We start from the raw sequence: 21,261 nt of genomic DNA, 5'->3' as shown, positions 1-21,261 counted from the left end.
CGGCCGCGCCGCGCTCTGCGCATGCGCAGAGCGACCGCCTCGCCTCCCGACCGGCGCATGCGCGCGGGAGGCGGGGCCGCCCCGCGGGTCGCGGCGGCAGCGCACGCGCCGTGCCGGGCGGGCCGGCGGAAAGTAGCGGCGTTTCGCCGTCGGCCGATTCGCTGGGCGCGAGGCCGCGGCGCCCCGCCCCCGCCGCCACCCCCCCCACCCCCGTCCCCCCCGCCGTCCTCTCCCCGCCCGCCCCCGGCGGCGCTGCGCTGCGCTCCGCCATGAGGCCGTACCCGCCGGCGGCGGGAGCGGCGCGCGCGCGAGCGTGAGGGCGCCGCCGCCGCCGGAGCTGCTGCTGCTGCGTCCGCCAAGATGGCGTGCGTGCTGGAGGCGCCGCTCCGCATGAGCGTCCTCTCGGTGAGTGCCTGCGGGCCCTGCGCCGCCGCCGCCGCCCGTTGGCGAGGCTGCCGGGAGGGGCGCCCGCCGGCCGCCGGGCTCTGCCTGACCTTGGCCTTCGCGGGGGCCTGCGCGGGGGCCCCCGGCACCTGCCGTGCCCCTTTGTGTGGCGGCGGGGGGCCCGGCGGGCTGGCCCCGGAGCCGCGGGCGGGCCTGGCGTGCTGCGGCGGGCCGCGGGGGTGACCCGTTCCCTTCCGCCCTCCCGGCGCGTCAACTTCTCCCGGAGGGGTTGTTCCCTGCCGAAGGGCGTTCCTGAGGAGTCTGTTCCCGTGCCTGTTGGACGCGCTGGCTCTGCCGAGTGCGTTTTTACCGGATGACGCGACTCGCGCCCCTTCTCCCAGCCTCGGCCGGCGAGCGGGGCTGCTCCGGGGGCAAAGCGCTCGTCTTCCTGCTCGTGGCGGCTCCCGGGGATCTCGGGACGCGGCGCTGTGGGCCCTCGCTGCAGGGAGGGGGCTCTGTGCCCCGGGAAAGGGGTCTGGCACTGCCGCTCCTTTCCTTTCCTTGGGAAAGGCTAGGAGTAAGTAGAACCGCCGGTGCTGGTCGCCCAGTCCTGCTGCTCTCCCGAGCCGTGTGCTGGGAGTCACGGTGTAAAAGGTATCGCTTAAAAAAGCCGAGGTTTTGGGCTCGCTCTTCCCCCCCCCCCCCCCCCCCCCCCCCCCTTAGTAATTCTTACTAGGCAAGAGAACAGTGAAACTGATGATGCTGATAAATTCCTTATTTTTGGGAGCTACCTGAAAAACTTGTTTGCCGGGATATGAATGCCCTTCTACATATTGCAAACCTATTAGTTGATAGGGAGGAAGCCAGGATGTTTTAGAAGCAGAAAGCAGCTCCGGGGTGATCTTATTGCAGCCTTCCAGTAGCTAAAGGGGGCCTACAGGAAAGCTGGAGAGGGACTTTTTCCAAGGGTGTGTAGTGATAGGTCAAGGGGCAATGGATTTAAACTGAAAGAGGGTAGATTTCGATTAGATATAAGGAAGAAAGTTTTTACACTGAGGGTGGTGAGGCACTGGACCAGGTTGCCCAGAGAAGCTGTGGCTGCCCCATCCCTGGAAGTGTTCAAGGCCAGGTTGGATGAGGCTTTGGGCAACTTGGTGTAGTGGAGGGTGTCCCTGCCCATGGCAGGAGGGTTGGAACTAGGTGATCTTTGAGGTCCCTTCCAACCCAAACCATTCTATGATTCCATAATGTATACGTCAGGCAGATGAAGTCCACTGCTGTCCTCAAAAATATTGTCTTTAATTATATATTGGAAACTTATTTGTAGAATTTATTTGGCATGATTTAATAGTATTCCTGGAGACAAAGGAGTCTTGTTGCCTCTAGATGAGAGAACGTTCTTCTCTCTGAGAAATGCGAGACCACAGACACGAAGCTGCTGGTGCGTCTGACCTGTTTGTGGGGAGCCAGGTGCAGATTCAGCCTGAGAGCAGGTACTTGCAAAAGCAAGGAAGCATTTTCAATTCCCTTGTAGCTTCTTTCAAGGAAAACTCATAAGGAAAGAAATGAGAAAAGCCTAATAAAAAGTTGAGCTGGCAAAAAGAAAAAAAAAAGAGATAATGGCAACGCACCCTGGCGCATGTTCATGAGAACCTGGAGGGAAAATTCCCTTCCCCCTTCCCACCCTCATTTTTTGGAACACTTGCCTTCCCCAACTTTGGATCTCCTCAAAGGGAATAGCAAATCATTGGCGCATAAACGTTTAGCTTACAAGCATGGTCCTGTTGCTGAGAAGAGAGTTCACTTTGTCTCATAAAGTAGCTATGGGAATGTTATGGAGAATATTGTCCTGCTGTCCCAGTTGAAGTTGTGTGGGACAGTATATAGGAGGACAATCTCCGAAATGTGTAGATAAGTTAAGATAAAGTAAGTTACAGAAAAATGTCCTGATATGAGCTTCCTTATTTTCGAGGGCTCGTTTGTGAGTGTGCTTCTTGAGCAACGTTAACTGTTCTTACAAACTTTTTCTTTCAGGAATTCATGTGTTTTCTGTGTAGTAATTAAACATGATAAAATTGGGATTTAAGGCAGTGTTGATAACTGAGTAGCCCCATTTTGTGTTCCCTGTTCATAAACAGCACTCTGTTAACTTGCTTTGACTTGTAACATGTTGTTATCTAGTCACACTTGAATAAAGGGTTAATTCTTTGTGTGAGTGTTGCCCAGCAGTAACGCACTGCACATTTAAATATGACTCTGTGGTTTTGCTGCTCTCTTGCCTGATAGGGTTTGTAGACTTGCTGCTGTGTTAGCCATTCCTGTTCGCCTGCCATTATATGAATTGGTATAAAGGATTACAATTTAATTTTTTTTTTTTTCTCCGCAGGAGGTAACGGCTAGTAGCCGCCACTACGTTGATAGATTATTTGACCTGGATCCTCAGAAAGTCCTGCAAGGCGTCATGTAAGTCATCTGAAACACACTTGGGCTGCTGGTTGTGCGTAGGCTAGGTTTGCTTGAATTCCACCACAGTTGATTGTCAAGGGCGAGAAGCTCTTCCTATCTTTTTTTGAGAAATCTTGTTGGAAAATTTCAATGCAAACGTGATAGCATTGTTTCAGCAGACTGTCACTCTTCAGTACGTATGGTTCATAATGCAGCCTCCCAGTTTCCAGAAATGAGGCTTAATGTTCTGCATTTATAATTTTTTTGGATATGTTTCTTCCTTTTGGCCACCTTTTGTTCCTCTTCTAGGTCTGCGGAGACTTTTCCCCTCGTTCCACTGCCAAGTCAGTGCACCTGCCGCTTACTTTTTCCCCTGCTGCTGTGCCTGAGTGTTGGTTTTGTTTGTTTTTTTTTCTCTCCTCATGCATGGCTTCTGTCTCACTGATGAGAACAGTGAGCTGAAAGAAAATGCTTCCATATAAATTAATTTGGATGCAAATTGTATTTCAGTACTTCTGCTGCATGCCAGTGATAAGGGGCAATGGCTGAAAGATTGAGTAGAAGACTTGCCTTGATGAATAGGTAGTAAAACTGGTGCAAAGATCTAGCTGGTTTCTTGCTATAAGCTTTCCATTATAACCACACAGCAATGTGGGAAACAAGTCTTGCCCAGGACTGACTTTTGGTGGTGAAACCAGACCTTTTCAGGCTTACCAGTGACTTGCTGGCTGTGGCTATCTAGCGAAACACCAGAAAACATCGAAGGACCAAGTGGATCAAAAAGCCAAGAATGTTGGTTGTGTTGCTTAGGACAGTCTGAGGTGTTTTTCAGCAAGTGAAAAAAACTATTCTAGAAGGTGTCCCAGGGGCAACATATCAGAATTAGTGAAATACATGAAAACCACGACGTACATAAAACTGTCCTGGAGACTTTATTGGTTAAAATACCCCCTTACCTGTATAAAAACTTCTGGTACATCACCGTAACTATGAACAGGTTCTTAACTCTACCCCGTAGAAGAGTCTGGTTTTGCTTCCACCCCTTGGCTGCCTCAGTCCACTGCTCATGAGGGCTGGTGTGATGGTCCCAGGGGCAAGGATGTGTCTCATCCTGTGTCCAAGGGGGTTGGCTGATCTGCTCTTCGATCCTTGGCAGATGCCCTGAGCCCTGGGTGGCACTCCCTCCTTGCTCTCCTTTCTTTCCGAAGGACTGGAACTCACAACCCTTGGTAATCCCTTCCCTATCTTTTGAGGCGTTAGTCATATCTTTTGAAGTATAACTGGTTTCCCAGAAACAGAGGTTTTAGGCAGCATCTTTGTCTCAGCTAACATCTGAAATTCTTCATCTTGTCCATGGATGTCAGCGGATTCTACACTGGGATGCTCTTCTTGCGTTTGAAGACAACAAAACGACTAATTTATTTCACAATAGCTTTCCAAGGGTGTTTCGTTTGGATGGTAAACCATATTTGTGGTGCTCTGGTTAAAATCTGAACTCTGAGTGTATATCTTTCCTGACATGGAGTGAATCCTATGTGGTAGATTTGTTATTTCCTGAACATTGGTGGATGGGTATGAAACACTCCAATTTAGAAAAGGATATATATCAAAAATAGAATTTACACTAGTGTATGTATAAAAATTTCTGTCAGTCCAAGATTCTCTTTGGGCAGAAAAATACTGCTTTGCCCTTCTTCCTTTGACTTCAGGGTCTCCGAAGAGGTATTGAAGTGGGAATGAACTGCTATTTGGGGTGGAGTAGAAGAGGATTAAAGTTCTACCAGAAGCATCTGTTGGAACCTTTATCAGTATTCTGCATACTTTGCTGAAAATCTTTGGTTCCTAAAATGTGCTGGTTTTTTCCTGCATCCTGGCTGAAAATCCTGATGACCTACATTTTTATTTTGATTGATGGAACTGTATGACTGCTGAGGATCAGAAAATAGGCTGTCTTAAGAGACTTTGTTTCTGCAGGTTGTCTTCAGTAGTCCAGTTCTTCATGTGCTATTAAAGTCGCTTGAATGAATAACTTGGGTTTGGGGCTTTTTTTTTTTCAGTTGCATCCTTGCGATTTTAGTGAAAACCGACTTCTGAATGAGGTTTGATAAAGGTAAAATATAGCTAAACGCTTCTTGAACTTGAAAATTGTGCCAGTCCAGTTGTCATCTTATAACTTGAGCAAGCTTTTAATTACATGTTATAAAAGTATTTAAATGATCAAATCTCCTCTTTTCCTTTCTTTCCCATGAATTGTCGGAGAGGTTGTGTTCAGAATCTTCTTTTGCCAGACAGCGAAGTCTCACCTGGCTAGGAGCTTTTTCCTTTTCCTCCTCCTGGGAAAACTGAGAAACCATTTCCCTTTTGTCTGGTAGTGCTGTATTTGGTTCTGCTGATCTTATTTCAAACATCAAGCTTCCTGCAGAACTTTTGTTCACATCATTACCATCGTGTTCTGCCTTTTCCTGTACCTGATGGCGAGCTCGTTAGAGTGTGCAAAGCCCATGTCTTCATACCCACATCTGTTTGGCAGTGCTTGTATTTACCTTTCTCTCTTCTGTCTTTATGAATGAGCAAGCTTGGTGTAGGAGTTTCCTTCTGTAAACACAAACTCTACGTTGCGGTCACGCTTGTGCTCGAGAGGTCCTACAGGTTTGCTTTGCATCTGCTTAGGTGCTCTTCTAAACCTTTCATCTTCTGGGCACTGTCGTACAGTTCAGATTTTCTCAAATAGGCTTTGGGTGCATTCTGCAAGGTCAGCAAAATGTCAGTTGTGTAGAGCTATTGAATACACTTAGTGCTGACAGTGCCTGGACTACCTCAGCCACATCCTGTAGGGGGTTAAATACTGTCTTCTCTCAGAAGTTCTCTTAAGTGGTTTGCTCTTATTGGAGGAGGAGCAGAACATAGAGAGCTCTGTAAATTTCTGCATTGTTACAAGATCTTCATTTGTCCCAAGATGATTGCTGCAACATCATCCTGGGCTTTGCAGTGTGGCAATATTTTATTTTTTTTTTAAACAATTCTGGGTGGTGATCCTTAGACTATCGTTTGCTTTTCACTCACTGTTAAGCTCAGGACCACATTGTTCAGATGCAAGACTGATACTTATTTTTGTCCTCTAATTTATTTGCTGGTCAGGGGCTTCTTTGAGAGACGTTCTGTCATGCTTACTTTTAGCCTGATATCTTCAATGAGGCAATCCATCATTTTATGGAGAGCTGTGTAATTCCATCTCAAGAGCTGGTTTTGAAAGGAGAATTCTTTCTGACAGATCTGGCTTACTCAAGGTCTCAACTGTTTCTCATCAGGCTGTTCCTCAGCAGTCAGAGGGTGTCATCTTTTAAGGCTTGTAAATAGTCATCTTTGTGGTGCACTGAGAATTCCTTTGCTACTGCTGTTTCTGTCCTTTATGGATGTGCTTGTCCAGCGAGCTGGAGTTACAAGACAAGCATTTTCCAAACTTGTGTGAGCATTTTATTTCTCAGGAAAATGAAAGAAACATCTTATAGAATTGGCACTTGATACTGAAGAACCGATTTCGGAGGGTGTGTTTACAGTATCTTCCTTTTCCCGAAGGAGCCTGTCTAGTGCTGTGGTGGGAATACTGGTACAGATCTACGCAGTATATTTAATTTGAGTCGTATATGCTTTCTACACAGTAGGGTTTTGAGTGTTTGAGAACTGACTGTTGATAAGGAAAGTGTAATGGTTGGCACAGGGGTGAGAACTTGTGGAGCACTTTGAATCTGACACTTGTGTTTTGAGAGTCCCTGCAGACTTGGACTGACAGCGGTGCGGTGGTTAGTGGTTATGCTCAGTGTTTTGAAGGCTCTGAAACTGATGTCTTAGTACAGCCAAGATGTAGTTTGGCTTACCTTTGCGGTAGGTTCTTGGATGCCAAGTTAGAGGGGAGAGTGTGTGTGTGTGTGTTAAGAGTTCCTCTAAGGGACAATGGACTTGTGCTTGCGTTTGACTGAAGAAGTTTTGTACTGCTTGCTGGTTTCTGCCTTCTTCAAAGAGAAGATACCAGAAGGTAGTCAGAAACCAGAAGAAAGAAAAGAAGAGACCCTTATATTTTCACTGCTTTCATGGAACCTGTCTTATATCTCTTTTGCGGTTGGTTGCTTTGAAATTAATTTGGAACACCTCAAACAGTCTGTGTTTTTTACATCCAACTTTTTTCATTTGTTTATTCTTGGATTTGAAGAGCATGTTCCAGGCATGTGTTTAGATGACTGTATAATAGTGTCTTGTGTTTCTCAGCTATGGCAATTGGAGTGAGAGCATCAGTGCAGTGTTCCACACATGCCTGCAGGGAAAGCTGCGTGAAATATAAGAGGCAGCTTCATGGAGTGGGAAGAGAAGAAATTCCCATCTCAGTTCTCATGGAGCAACAGGTACCCCCTTCGGACAGTTATGAAGAGGCTACTTCTGCCTCTTGTTCTTCGTGTCCTGTTAAAAAAACCTTCTTTAAGACTAAATAATAATCAGCACTTCGTTTTCATGTTGTGCATCCCAAACACACGCAATCATGTTTTCAGCTTCTCAACAGGCGCTTCCAAACCTAGATTTTCTGCAGGAGCCAGGTGTTTTTCTTTGTGTATTCCCTTGCTTCAGCTTTCACCAGAGTGGCTGTGTGGAAACAGAGCTGTCCTTGGAGGATTGTTCCTGTTACACTTTGCCTCTGCACATTTTTGATGGATTCTGTTATCCTCTAGACAGTGCTCTGTAGTAAACACGTACTCTTGCAGATGCAATAGGAAACTTTGAGGTCTAATTGGCGAAGAAGGAGTGATGTAATTTTTGGAAGTGTTTTTGTGCAGTCATTCATGTGTTGAGGGAAGAGGCTCCTGAGTCTCTTCTGTTGGTACTTTGTGAACTGCAGGATAGGCTCTTCGTGGCTTGGAAATGGGAAGCTTGTTCTTTAGGTTGCTGAATCTGGCAGAAATTTGAGCAGGTTTAGGTGATGCCGAGAGGATGCTGGGAGCACTGTGTTGATGTCTCCCTTTTGAGAGGTTAGCTGAGGAATCTAATAGCTAGACAAGCTTTTCAGAGTGATAGGAGATGAAACTGAAAGGCCTCTAACATCATTTGAGGATTAAGCAGTGCTCTGTGAAGGGTGGTTTTCAATATAATGGGTTTTGTAGAGTCAGATGGAAGAACAGTGAAGATACAGAGGCAAGAGAGGAAGATGCAATAGGAAGAAAGTGTGTTACTGTCATAGAACAAGATGCTCTCTTGCTTTTATGCTTTTTTATAATGCAGCAAAAGATACAAATACGTAATACCTTTTTTTTTTCGAGTAAATTGTTATGTATTGTAACTCCTGGTCTAATATTTAGAGATGGGCTAAACTTTAGGAAATCAGGTATACCTGTTACGTTTGGCTAGCAGTCTCCAGCCTAATAGGGTTGTTTAGTGTTTCAAGCCTTGCAGTTGCTGCTCTGAGCCTGGTAGAGAGGATTGATGATTAATGATTCTGTTTCAGTGCTGCCTTTCAGAAGGGCATGAAGCCTCTTTGCTCCAAAATCCCTCTCTTGATGCCAACCTCAGAGGAGTGTTACTGTTGCTGTGATGGTTTCAGGCTGCAAGTAGGATGAGAGAAGAGGAATAACTTCTATCGGACTAACTGGTGTAGCTGGAGAAGATCAAGTGCTGGTCGTAAAAGTCTTGAGGTTTGAGTTAGAAGCAGCAAACCTCAAGCTGAGCACAGTTGAATGCTCTGAGGTCATTTGGAGCTTCACTTGGATAGATGCAGAGGAGAGGTGGTTGCCTGTAAGGGAGGACAAAATGTAGCAGTCAGCTGAGGGGGAAATAGTTGTTATTCCCTTTAGGGGTGTGTATGGGATCTTATTAACACTGAACCAGAGGTGGGACCTGAGGGATGTGTGCCACAAAATCAGCAGTGCTGCCGAGTTTGTGATTCTTAATATTTGGAGTTTGATTTTTTTTTTCTTTTTGGTTCTAAGCTGCCAGTTCAAATTGATTGAAATCAGCATTAAAAAAATTGAATTTACTTACTTTACAAAACAAGCTCATTTTCAATTTGCAGTATGAAACTACGTTCTTTTAGGCTAGCTCCCTGTAAAGGGTTGACATTTCTAGTAACATTTGAAGGACAGAACTCTGTTTACCAATCAATTTGTCTACTAGATGATTAAAATGATTTCAGTATGTATGCTGTGTTGCTGGTGCTGAACTGATAATTTTAAAGTGTTGAGATTTTTTTTTTCTTTGGGGATTGTAAAGTAGCAGGAAGGCCAGCTGGTAGATAAAACATACTTCAGACATGCTTTGTCTGAAATGTCCAGTAACTCCCCCATGTGTAGAATGAGAGAGTTTATTTGGATATAGATAAATTATGGAGTTTCTGTTCTACTGAGCACTTTCTAACACCCACCCGAAAAAGGAAATTTAGGCATGACTAAAGCGTACGAAGGCCAGTACATTGTGTTAGCTGACAGCTATTTGGAGCTAAAAGACTTTAGATTATTGAAATCTAATGGGTAGTAGCTATGTCAAATTACTGGGTTTTGGTGATCCTTTGGTGATTGTTGGCTAAGCTGAAGTGGACAGTGTCATACAACATTACAAGCTCACATCTGAGAACAGCTAAGCAGGTGCTCCAAGGCCATTTCAAGGGATTTTCCTGTACTGAATTAAACTTGAGTTCTCTGTGTGAATGACTTCTTTTGGTAATGAGTGGTGGGCTTCAAATGGGCGGATGGACAAAAAGAACTTCAAATGACAGCGAATGAAAAGTAGCGTTAGAAAAATGTAGTGTTGCAAGATGCTTCTTTGCTTAATTAAATTTTTTTTTTTTTTTTGCTTCGACTGTGGGATATACTGCTAAATACTGAAGGCACTACTTCATCCTGGGAGGGGAAATAATCATTGTCGGGGGATAAAAACCCCAAAGTAACACAGTTATTTATATCGGATGGTTTGGGTCATTCATCTGAAGCAACCATGGTGAAGGCTGTTCTTCTCATGTGGCTTGGCCGTTTCAGGATGGTTGTGAAATGACTGTCTTTCTGATCTGGCGTCACAGAGCAGGAGAGCTCTCAGTTTCCAAGAGTTCTGCTGAACTGTGGCTGTTTCCCCACACCTCTCCTTGGGTAATTCTTTGCTGTTATGACCTGGTTTATTTAAGTAGCAGAGATTGATGCTGAAATTGAAATGCTGATAATAGAGATCTAGCTATGGATTTTGTGCCTTTGGTGTTTTTTTTTTTTAGTTTAAAAAGTTTACATAATAGAAGCTAGCTGAACTCCCATCCTCCAATAACTTGAGCATTTTCAGTTCGAGCTACATCATTCTTAAGGTTGAGTAGGCAGCTTATCTATCGATTGATGATCTCGTGCAACTCGTAGCACAATTTCTAGACTTGGTGCAAAGGATGAGGCAATAAAACACACTTGAGTGAGAGGTGGGAAAAGCAGCGTGTCCCGTTTTGTCAGTCAGCCTCGAGATTTGAAAGGAGCTTGAGTTGAAACTGCAGCCAAAGACACAGGGAGCTGGAGTTGTTAAGCTTGGTGTAGAAGGCCAGCATGTGAACTGACTGACATAAGCTCTTACGTGGATGTGAATATTTGATAGGAGAGGTTTCTTCAGTCTGTCACACTCACACATAGCGAGATAAGTCCTAGAAACTGGGATAGATTCAGGGTAGGAATAAGGTATAAATGTTTCTGACTACAGGTATGGATCATTGAAACAGCTTACCTTTCTATTGAGTAGACTTTCCTTGGCAAGAAAACTTACGACAAGGTAAGTTGCCTCTCCAAAGAGGATGCTTCAGAGAGGAGTCCAAGCAGTTTCTGTGGCTTTGGGATATGGAGAAGTTGGATTAAACAATCAATTTTAGCATTATGGATGTTAAATTCTACTGTTCTGCATTGCTGTAATTATAGCCGTATGCTCTTTTCTTAGAGCCATTTGATTTTATGCGGTGCCTAAGAGTACAAAATTACGATTGGGAGCAACCATGGATTTAGACTTTCCTTGCTTAAATGTTGAGTTTGTTTAGATTGCACTGTATGTTAATTGTGTAACAGTTTCTAAGTGTTAAAATTCAAGCAGGTTGAGTAACAGTGATCTCTATGAGCTGCTGTGTTCTCTTCTGTAAAATCATCTTTTTCTTGGCATCGACTGATATTTTTTGAACGGGATTGGAAATCATGAAACTTCTTCCCAACCTGATGATTAACCTTAAAAATAAGCTGGCTGATGGTTTCTGTGGTTTGCTTGAGTTGGCAGGAGTTTTTAACATTTTATTCACTCGGTTAGACTATCAGTCATGTTAGTACAACGATGCGCCCTGCTGAAGGGGTAGAAAACAACTCACCTGTTGGTTAAGTAATAGATATTCAAGTTCTAGTAGTGTCCATCTTAGAAATCAATTCTGTCAAAATAACGGTGGACATATTTTAACATGCAAAATTTGTCATTCATTCCTATTGATTGTTTTGCATCTGTTCATAAAAATAGGAGAGTGAGAGGAAGGGAGAAGGAAGAGAAGGCAAAGGCTATAAAAAACATAATTGTCAAAACTTTAGCTCCACAGTTGGCTTCTGACTCGAGTCCAGCCAGTCCAGGTCCCGTTTGTTTATATGATACTGAAACTTAAAAACTCTGCTGAAGTTGGGGCAGACAGTTTTTTATCAGCTACCAGCGCCTCAGCTTTTTACATATTTGCATTTTGAGTTTTAGAGAACTTCAGAATGATGCTTTGCGTCGTTCTATTGTTTGTAATTTTGATCAGCCTCTGGTAGCTAAATCTTCTGGTCTGACAGTGCATTGTTTTGGATGCTTCCTCTGTGTGCGTAATTGTCTCGGAATCTCTCGTAACTAGTTCATACTAAAAGTGAAAGCGTCGTCCCGAAGTGTCTGGGACTGCTTTTGTTCTGTGATTGTTCATCTCGTGTTCGATATCGTTCTCTCTAGGAGGCTCTTAACATATGGCTACTTACTTGGTTTTCAAAGATGTAGGATGAGAAAAATGTCCTTCAGGCTGCTTGTTTCCTCCTCTTCTGTGAAGTCCCTATTGCTGCTTCCTCATCAAGCCACTCTGGTTTGTTTCAAGATTTTTTTGTGTTGCTTTGCTAGAAGGTGACATAGGAAGGCTCCCGGGCTTCCTGCCAGAATTTTAGAATTCCTTATCTTTGTGCTTGATTTACTGCATTTAAAAACGTAGGTAAAATCCAATTCTCACTGAGAAATCTGTATATTCATGTTCTCATGATCTCTTTTGCAGAAGAGGTGCAGGTTTTGAGGCTTGCTGGGAACGCTTTAGAGGTCTGTTCTCTCTCGACTGGGAAGTTGGCTCACACCAGTTCAGAGAACTGCACACTAACTACTGGACACTTCTGGTGGCTTTGTGGGAGGAGTTCCAAACTTAGAATCAACTTCATTAAGATGTTGAACTTCAATGATTTCTGCTTAGGACAAAGCTCAGCACCTTAAATTGCTTCTACAATAATAATTTACATTGGCAGACCAGAATGCTAATTTTCTCTGGACTTGGACATTTCATAATATTAATTTTTATTGGAAATCAAATAATTAAAACTTAAAGGCCGTATTTTACTCACAAATTGTTATATTTAATATTGCTTCCTTCTTATCTGAAGTGGGCAATATCTAGTGCCTTTAAAATATTACATATTAAGCATCAGAATAAAAGCATGTTAACTTCATACACAATTGACAGATTAGTTCCTCTTGTGACTTGTCAAGCTGCATTTGGATGGAAATTAGAGATTGTTTTTTTGTTAGTGTAATATGCTCCTAAAATATTTTATTTTAAACCCTCAAACTGTGCTAATACACTTACAAAACTAATGTGCATTGCATCTTATTTATAGGTAATTAATTGAACTGATTACTCCTGGGTTGCTATGTTCCAAAAGATTGTTAGAGCTGATAGACCTCACCTGATAATTTTTTTTTTCTGTTTTCTAGAGTTTGTCAGAAGAAATAAGTCTTTCTGCTTTTCCAGTCTCTAGTTAGTTTCATCACTTAAAACTGAGTGGTCACAGGATTGAAGTGATGAAACAATATTTTTATTTCTTTAAGAAGCAATAAGAGATGGAAAAAGCTAGTTTAGCCCGTTAGCAAGCAATATTTCCAAGCACTTAGCTAGGATCTCTTAGACGTATTTTATTGTTGGCAGCCTTTATTATCCTGCCTGAAAGTTTTTTGCCATAAATTACTTTGTTGCATTTTAGTAAATGCAGGCATAAATATCAGCTATCAGATTTTTACATGTATGCATTAAAATTACTGCAATTCAGGTTATTTTGTTGATGACTTTGAATTTAGTTTGAATCTAGACTGTAAGATTTAATACACGGGATATAAAAACCAAACCAAAACCAACTATCCCAAAATACAACCAACCTCAAATCCGTCTGAAGACCCCTGTCATACGAAAGCTTCATGGTTTCTCCTTGGGCTCCATGGAAAGCTACATTTGTGAGGCTGAGGAACTGTGTGGTGCTGGAAGGTACTCAGCACGTGTGCAAGATCCACGTTTTTCTTCCAAAGCTGCTGGTGCTGTGCTGTTGCCGGGCTGTAGGGTCGGTAACCTGCTGGAGAGCTTGGAGCTGATGGCTGGAAAGCCTGTGTACCTCCCTCCTCCGGACCATGGTCTTCTCGCACATCCAGCCTAGAATCACTATGGACAGTTGTTCTTTTGAAGTTCTCCTCTCTTTGTAATTGTGTTTTTGCTGCTGCTTCCTTCCTCTTTTCAAGAACTCGTTTTCCCCCTAGGAAGTGGGAGCGGTGTGCGCGACATTTGGAAATAAAGTGGGTATCCAGTTTTGGACTACAAGTTTCTGAGGTTTCTTTGTTACCTCTTGTAGAAGATAGTGATCTTTACTGCTTTTTCTCCTTGGATGAATCTCATGTCATCTTATCAGAAATCAGTCAAGCTCAAACTTGTTGGAGATGATGTTTTCAAATAAGGGAGTTGCCCTCAGTTTTTCCAAGGTTCGTGATTCACCGAGGACCTCGTAGACTAGATCAGCACGTGATACTTCCTTACTTCTTACAGAGATTAACTTCTTGATCAGGAAAATCTCCTTAAAATGTAATATAGAATTATTTTTCATAGTAAACAAAAAAAGTCTACTATTATTCAACATTGGATTATGGCATTTTAAGGATAGTTTTGGTTTTCACGTCCACCTGCTTTCTGTGTTTTGAATATGTTCATTTCTATAAGTGGCAAATTTGAAGAAATAAGTGTGGCACAGGACGTGGGAGTGTCAAGACGTATTACACGCAAACATGGTGATCTTTGCTGAGTCCTATCTCTGACAGTTTTTGGTCACCTTACCAATTTGAAGGTATTTTACTTGCAAGTTGAAGTGGTCAAATGTTGGATTTGTCAGAAATCTCAAGCTTGTGATATTTCTTGTCTGTCTACTATGACCTTTCTGAGGAATTTTATGAACTAGGAGAGAGAAACTCATCCGAATCATCTACCCATCAGGACTTGGACTTCACTAAATGTCTCAATTTGAGTGTTACGGGCCCTTCTGAAAGGGTCTCTGAGTCGAATTCCGGTAGGCAGTACTTATTACATTGTAAGTGGTTACAAGGTTAGCAAGCCATTCTGTTGTGGGGTTGGTGCAGGAGTCACAAAAGTTTGGTGGTGGTTTTGTTTTATTTTGGTTTTTAAACACAAAATAATGTGTGAAATCAGCTGAGCAGAGCATTAAAATGTCATGAAAATCTGTTTGATAATTCTTCAAAAAGTGCCTTTGCTTTATCTTCTCAAGATGCCATTGTGGATATGGGATAGGGTGAAGCCTTTCCCATGACTTTAAGAGCTGGTGCCTTAGGATAACAGGGAGAGGTAGCTTTTTGGAAGTCCTAGAGCGGCCTGAGCAGTTTAGTACCTGAACCTGGGACATCTGTTGGTACAGTTTCCATTCCTTTGAGATACCTGATCGTTGCTTCTGCCACTGTTTTGGATTGACTCTGGTATTTTAAAAACCTTTCAAAATGACCAGGATACTTTCATATCGAGCGTTCAGCATAGCAACCACTGAAGGTACTGTGTCTGAGTTTAGTGAAATCAAGCCCACTCCTTAGATTTTCTTGGGCTCCCAGCTTAGCCTATCTTCTGATCTTGTGCTTTCACCTCTACCTCCTGTCTTGTGGCGCGAAGTTACCAAACTCACGGGAGATACAACAGAAAGGTCCAACGTTTCCTGCTGATGCTCCACTGTGCAAATTTGTGTGCTGGGCAGGCAGGTTACTGTTAAGTACTGGCTCACTTGGCAAGGCGAGCGGCTTCCCGGCTCTGCCTGCCTTCAGATACACAGAACTGCAGCTCAACGTTCACCTGCTTTTAATGCTGCTCCCTTGTTGGAGCTCCAAGATCACTACCCAAACACTACAAAGTTAGCCTCCGTTGGCTTAAAATTCCTGGAGCACTCTTCCACGGCCGGGTAACTGTATACAACGGGAGAGTGAGTCGCGTGCGGAAATACTTCAGGAAGAACGGGCAATTACCTTTCACTAATTGGGGTTTATAAAGGTTCTGTTTATGGCAGTCCAGATATCGCCTGCCTTGGCGAAGAAGTTTTTTATAAATCTAATGAAGTGAGTTTAGCCCTTGGGACAACTGCTTATTGCTGTGGAATTTGCACGTTCAGCAGGTGTGTAAGGACTGTGTAGCGTTCCTGCAGGCCAGGGTGGATCTTAAAGAACAGGGCTCCTCTAAATCTCTTAACTTCTGCCGACAGCGGGTGAAAGAGTGATATAGGGGCAAGAAAATACACCGACTTAAAGCAGCCACTAAAGCTCCCACATTATTTGAGTGAATGATGAGCATAGTTAGCCAGTGATTAATTCATCAATTTTGCAACTACTAACACTATAATCAATCTAGTTTTGTTTTTTTTTTTGTTGATGAAGAATTATCTGAATGTGGGCTGGTTTTGTTCTCTGCTCTTACAAAGGTCCCTACAACTAGAAAGCTTTCTAGAAACGTGTCATCTTGATTTTCTGAGACTGGTTATAAGTTGCTAGCTTTCTTTCAGATTCTCCAGATGTTCATATGTGTTCAATATGTTCATATGAAGGAAAAAAAAAAAAGTCTTAAAAAGGTGACGATGGTTTTTAGGATACAGTAGCAATTTTCCGAACAACTAGGTTGCAAACAACACGTTTTCATTAAACTTCTTTGTGTGCAACCAGTGTCCTCTTTCCAAAACGCTTCCCTTGTTCCCTTACGTAGCATGAATGCCTTTTAATGTATTTAACATTACAGTAACTCTCAGACAGAAAAATGCTTTTGTTTCCACTTTATTCCTGGGATTTTGATACGGATATTTAGGTGTCCTGCTGAAATTCACAAAAGGAAGCCTGTGGTGAAGAGGAGAGTGAAAGCCTGGTCTCTGGAGACTGGTGATAGTTCCTTGTTCCTTTTTCTTTTCCTTCCCCCAGCTTGTCTTTTCCTGCACCCAGTAGAATATTCAGTTAATACTTTAAATTACTAATGTTTGATTTCCCAACCAATAATGTTTTTTTCTTTTAGAAGTCTAGTGAATATATGGGCACAAAGAACCAGTATACCTAGTTTTCCTCAATAATGAGGCTTTTTCATATCTGGTGTGCATGTGAGAGTTTGGGTTTTTACTTACTTGCATAAACTGGAACGTAATGGAATCCCAGAGCTCTGGGGTATTTATTTATCTGTGGGCTGTGGAAACTGTGCCCTGAAGCGCTACTCAGTCTTGTAGGTGCAGCATGGACATGTGGAAAACTACTTGATAAGCCTTCACGGAAATAGTAAATTCTATAGATTAAGCCCTCAGTACCTCAGCATAATTTACCAGGGTTTGTTTTTCTTTCTGGATTTACAGAGATATGAAAAATGCTGTAATTGGAAACAACAAACAAAAAGCCAACTTGATTGTTTTGGGAGCAGTTCCAAGGTATGTCCTTTGCTACTCTCCTTTTCACTGATTCACAACAGGTCTGGAATAATAATCCTTAGATCACAGGCACCTTTTTGTTTTAACTTTGATTGTAGTTGACTGCATACTTTCTTTAATGTAACTGAGAGAGACTTGAAATATCTGTTAAACTCATGTATTACAAACAGGCTGTTGAGTAATGCTTTTAATTCAGAATTTCATAGAATTCTCTAAAGTGGTCTTGGTGATTTTTATTACGCTGTATCAGCTCAGGAATGAAATCTAATGTCTGACATGGATGATATAAATGATAAATGAAAGTGGTTGTACCGTAATCCTGTTCTTCAGCAAATTGCCTGGTGAGTTCACAACTGAAAATGTGTAAAGTTATGCTAAAAATACAATTTAAAAATACTAAAAACCGTCTGAGATAATTTGCTTGTCTTCTCTACCTGCTTCAGATGATTAAAACCCATTGATGATACTTCATTGCTGAATTACTCCTTCAGCTGATGTTAACATTTTCTGGATTCTGATTCCACTAGTGCAAATTTAACAGGTATCATTAGCTACTGGATTGCTCACTACAGCTTTCTTTTCCCCCCTCTTCTCCTCCAGCTTTTTCAGCTACAGTTTGCAGCAATGGAGGAGGAAAACACTGAGCACTGCGTTACTTGTGCTAGGAGTAAGGGACCCACCTATGATCCTTTTGCTTAAATGGCAACTAGGTCCAGAACGGTCCTACTCGAGAAAGCTTCTTCTGGCTGGTCAAAAAATGTGTTTTATTTGCCAGGAATACCTTCTCATTTACAGATTAGGATTCTGCCAGGACTAGCCCTTTAAATTCATTAGGGAATTTAAAGAGGGAAACCCCCTCTACAAAACCTGCTGAATTATCTTCCGTTTTGACCAAATATAAACAGGTGAAGAGAAGACTTCACATGAGCTGAAAAGATCAAAGTAGACATTTGCTGGAAATCATGCAAAGTTTAAGGAATTTTTTTCAGCGACAGGCCCTAAGAGATTTTTGCGAATACTGCTGATTCTTGTGGTTGCCATTTTAAAAAGTAACAGAAGATCTCCAACTTCCAAATCTAGGATCTGCCTGTTCTTAAGTTTTCTAGGACTTCATGTTCCTTCTGCTGTTACTTGTTCTCTGTCCAGTAACGAAAATCTAGAAGTTTTTTTCTCTATTGTTAATGCCTTCTGGCTGCCCAAGCAAACACAACTGCAAATAAGTGACTGAGTTTGGAAAACTTTTAAAGGTAAACGATCACACTTGTCCTCACTTCAGTACAAGTTATCCTCAATCGATGGGAAATCTGATGTCAAGGCTTTTCGGACTAGGGGTGTAGGTGGAGGTAAATTGGCTGCGTTATTGTGACAAAAGATGATTCTGAATGGCTGAAACTTCAGTGGCATCATCTGCCCCCAACTGCCTTTCTGAAGGCTGTAGAATTTCCTCAAGGTGTTGCAGACAGGCTTAAAATAGATTATAGACCATTTGGATTAGAAAATTCCTTCCGTTGTTCTCTCTGACAAGGTGGTGGGAATTTGTTGGCTTTTTTGACGTGCCTTCTAATTTGTGAAATGGCTGCTGAAGCTGTTAGGGTACAGGAACCTTTGGAGTTCCAATCTGCAACGTCAAACCTTTCCCTCAATGAGAACAGGAGTAAGCAAGCTAGCGTTCTTTGTTTTAAGTCTCCTCTGCAAATTCAACGAGGAGAATGATTTTCTTTTCACACAGTCAGATTGCAGTATCCCAAGGGAAGTTGATTCTTTTCTGTAATGACATGGTCTTTGTTAGGATTCTGCTGCTGCTGCTTTGTCCTGTGGTTCAACTTCGTGTTTACTCATTTCTCGCTTCTCTTTTCTTCCCCAAGTATTCCTTCAGCAAGCTTTCAGAAGAGACCCTTTAGACCCAAAAGACCCCTTTCAGATTTATGTCACTTAGTGGAAAAGAAAACAGTGTGTTCAAATAGTAGAACAGACTCGTATGGGGTTTGGAAACAGGTCTAGGAAGTGTCTTTTGTTTGAAATTGGGCCAAATACTACCGGTAGGTATGAAGTACCTCTATTATTTTAAAATATTAAACTGCTGCTTGGTTGGAAAGAAATGCAAAGTCCTTGGAAGACCTCCATCCAGGAAGAAAATGTTGGGGAAGAAGGGCTGAATCACTGTCGTTTCTACGCCAGTGGCCTCCTGAGTCCATGAGCTGACTGCTTAGTGGTGTCATCTTTAGAAAGGGAGATGTATCTATATCTTAAATGAATTTTTTTTTTTGTCCCTTTTGAAGTTCAATTTGACCTTTGGTCACTTCTTGAACACTTTTTCTGAAGAGGGTGCTAAGAAAAGCAAAGTTGATTGACGAAAGCTTGCAGAACTGCCAGGTCTGGACTTCAGAACTAAGTGGTGGTAAGAACTATACAAATGTGTACACAAACCTGGTCCTAGATGTTAAGAATATAAATGCAGCCAGCCTGTATGTGGATTTTGTTTCTTAAAAGATTTTCTCTATCTGTTCCTCTCTACAGAATGAGTTATTCCTTTGCATTCTCATGGAATGCTGGCCTCAGGCACCTCTATCAGAACTGCAGAAATTTTACTTTTTTGAACTGTTACTTTTTAGTAGCAGTCTCAGAAAAGAAAATTTCTGAAGTTCAGCAGGAAAAAAGGTATTTTAATGTCATAATACCACGTTCTTTCAGTGGCAGGCCAACTTAAAAAGTCAGCCTTGCCTGAAAACCATTTACTACTTGTACTATCCTTCAGTTTTCTAGTTGTTCTTTTTTTCCTTCTGCCCCACAAAAGTGCTAGCAGAGAATGAGGAAGTCCATGCCAGTTACTGGTGTGCTCCTTCACTTGATAGTTTTATAAGAACAAATGCTGCAGCTCCTGTGCCTATCAGCATGTCAGGCACCTCTTCAGAGTCCAAGTTCAATATTTAAAGCTTTTTGTCAGTTGCTCTTACCTCCTAAATCCCAGGAAAATGTTTGAGTCTTCAGTTCAAATGTAAATTGTTCTTTTCTAAGTCATCTCGGTAGAACTTCTGACTTAATGAAGCGAAGCGACGTTCATTTAGCAGCAGTTTGTCTGCTGGCTCCCAGTTGCAATCTGCTCCCTCTGAGTTGTAATCGAAGCCCCTTTCTGGTGGAGTTTGTACCAAAGGCTAGAAGAACACTTGTCTACTGAGGAGTCCAGGCTGACAATCATATTGTCATCATATTCGTTGCCACTTAATAACACTTAAGGCACAGGGGAACTAAAGACTCAGTTAAGTGGTCACCAGGACCACCCAGATATCTTGCCATTCTTTGACATGACTTCAGAAGCCAAGTAGTCTTTCCCTCCCTGCTCTCTGGTGCCTCGAGGCCTCCTTTGTACACTTTCCCACAAGCTGCACATCCGTTTGGTTTTAAGGCCAGTGAGTTAGTGGGTAGGTTACTTCTGTTGTAGGCAAAAGTTATCGCTCTTAAGCTCCTTCTGAGCTCTGCCCTAAACAGTCTAAAGCCTCTGGTTTTCAGAGGTGGAATTGGAAAAGAAAAACATTCAATGACATGAGCAGGTGAGAAAGTTCTTGATAACTCGGTTTTGCAAGTCTGGGCCACTTTCTGGTACCCTGAAAGATACGACATTCCGTGGTTTGTAATCCAGTGGACAACTGGGCCTCTCAAGCCCGTGACGTATTTCCTCCCATCCTTCTTCTGGTGGATGGCAGAGCGTAGAGAAGGCAATGTCAACTCCAGTCATCAGAGCATAACTTTGTCTTCCTGTACGTTGTGGTCACCTGTTGTAGCTCTGACCTGTGCTATTTCGTAAGAAATGTTAGTTGAATGAACTTATTGCTTATCTAATCATTACTGAGAGTTTAATTTTTAAAGTCTAATCCACTTCAGAGCTAGTTTCTTATTAAGAGCTTCAGTTATTCCTTTGCTCCAAAATGAATACAGAGATTTTTTAAAATCAAATCTTAAAGCTGATCATCCAAGACCTTTAACAAAAACACTAAATCATTCTTGTCACTTACCAAAAATGATTTTCTAACTTCCAGCTCATTGTTCTCCAGAGTCTTAAGGCATAAAGTCACTTGTTTGGAGCTGTAACGTGGTAGTGTACTTCTTCCCAAAGCTAAAGGCCTATCTCTAGGTAGGTGCACCTTGAAGAACTTTATATAGTTAATTTTTGCCTTTCCCTAATAAATCCCTAGTCATGTATTAGGGATTCTGTTTTACTGTTGGAGTTTTTTTATTTTTTGATTTATTTGGAGCACATTTTAGATGACATGTAGAACAGCTGATGAACTCTAATCCATTCCATCATTTGAAATTTAAGTTCTGTGAAGCATACTGTTAGGTCATCTGCAGAAGTGAAAAATAGTAGAAATTTATTCCGGTTATAACTTGTTTCTAGGGCTGTGAACTCACCAACATGGACACCTGTGAAATTTTATGTTTCAATTTATTGTAAAACGTAATAAAATTCCGTCAGGCAGTGTTC

At 42.3% G+C, this 21,261-nt stretch overlaps 1 protein-coding gene across 7 annotated transcripts in view; it reads left to right on the top strand.

Moving 5' to 3' along the window:
• Nucleotides 1-338: 338 nt before the first annotated feature.
• ARMC8 (armadillo repeat containing 8) overlaps nucleotides 339-21,261 on the top strand; it is a 75,981-nt gene continuing 55,058 nt past the window's right edge. For 5 of the 7 annotated variants that reach the window (XM_086618159.1, XM_086618160.1, XM_086618155.1 and 2 more), the window contains exons 1-3: nucleotides 339-405; nucleotides 2,771-2,847; nucleotides 16,710-16,781. In XM_086618159.1, coding sequence (XP_086474285.1) covers nucleotides 361-405; nucleotides 2,771-2,847; nucleotides 16,710-16,781 — 194 coding nt within the window. In that variant the 5' untranslated portion in view covers nucleotides 339-360. Of the gene's footprint in view, nucleotides 406-2,770; nucleotides 2,848-7,092; nucleotides 7,227-16,709; nucleotides 16,782-21,261 lie in introns of those variants that run through there. The other 2 variants (XM_086618156.1, XM_086618157.1) reach the window with 2 other exon arrangements.

Source organism: Tauraco erythrolophus, chromosome 11 (assembly GCF_009769465.1).
Source record: "Tauraco erythrolophus isolate bTauEry1 chromosome 11, bTauEry1.pri, whole genome shotgun sequence".
Classification (NCBI taxonomy): domain Eukaryota; kingdom Metazoa; phylum Chordata; class Aves; order Musophagiformes; family Musophagidae; genus Tauraco; species Tauraco erythrolophus.
Note: the sequence above shows the minus strand (reverse complement) of the source record. Positions and strands in the feature narration are given on the sequence as shown.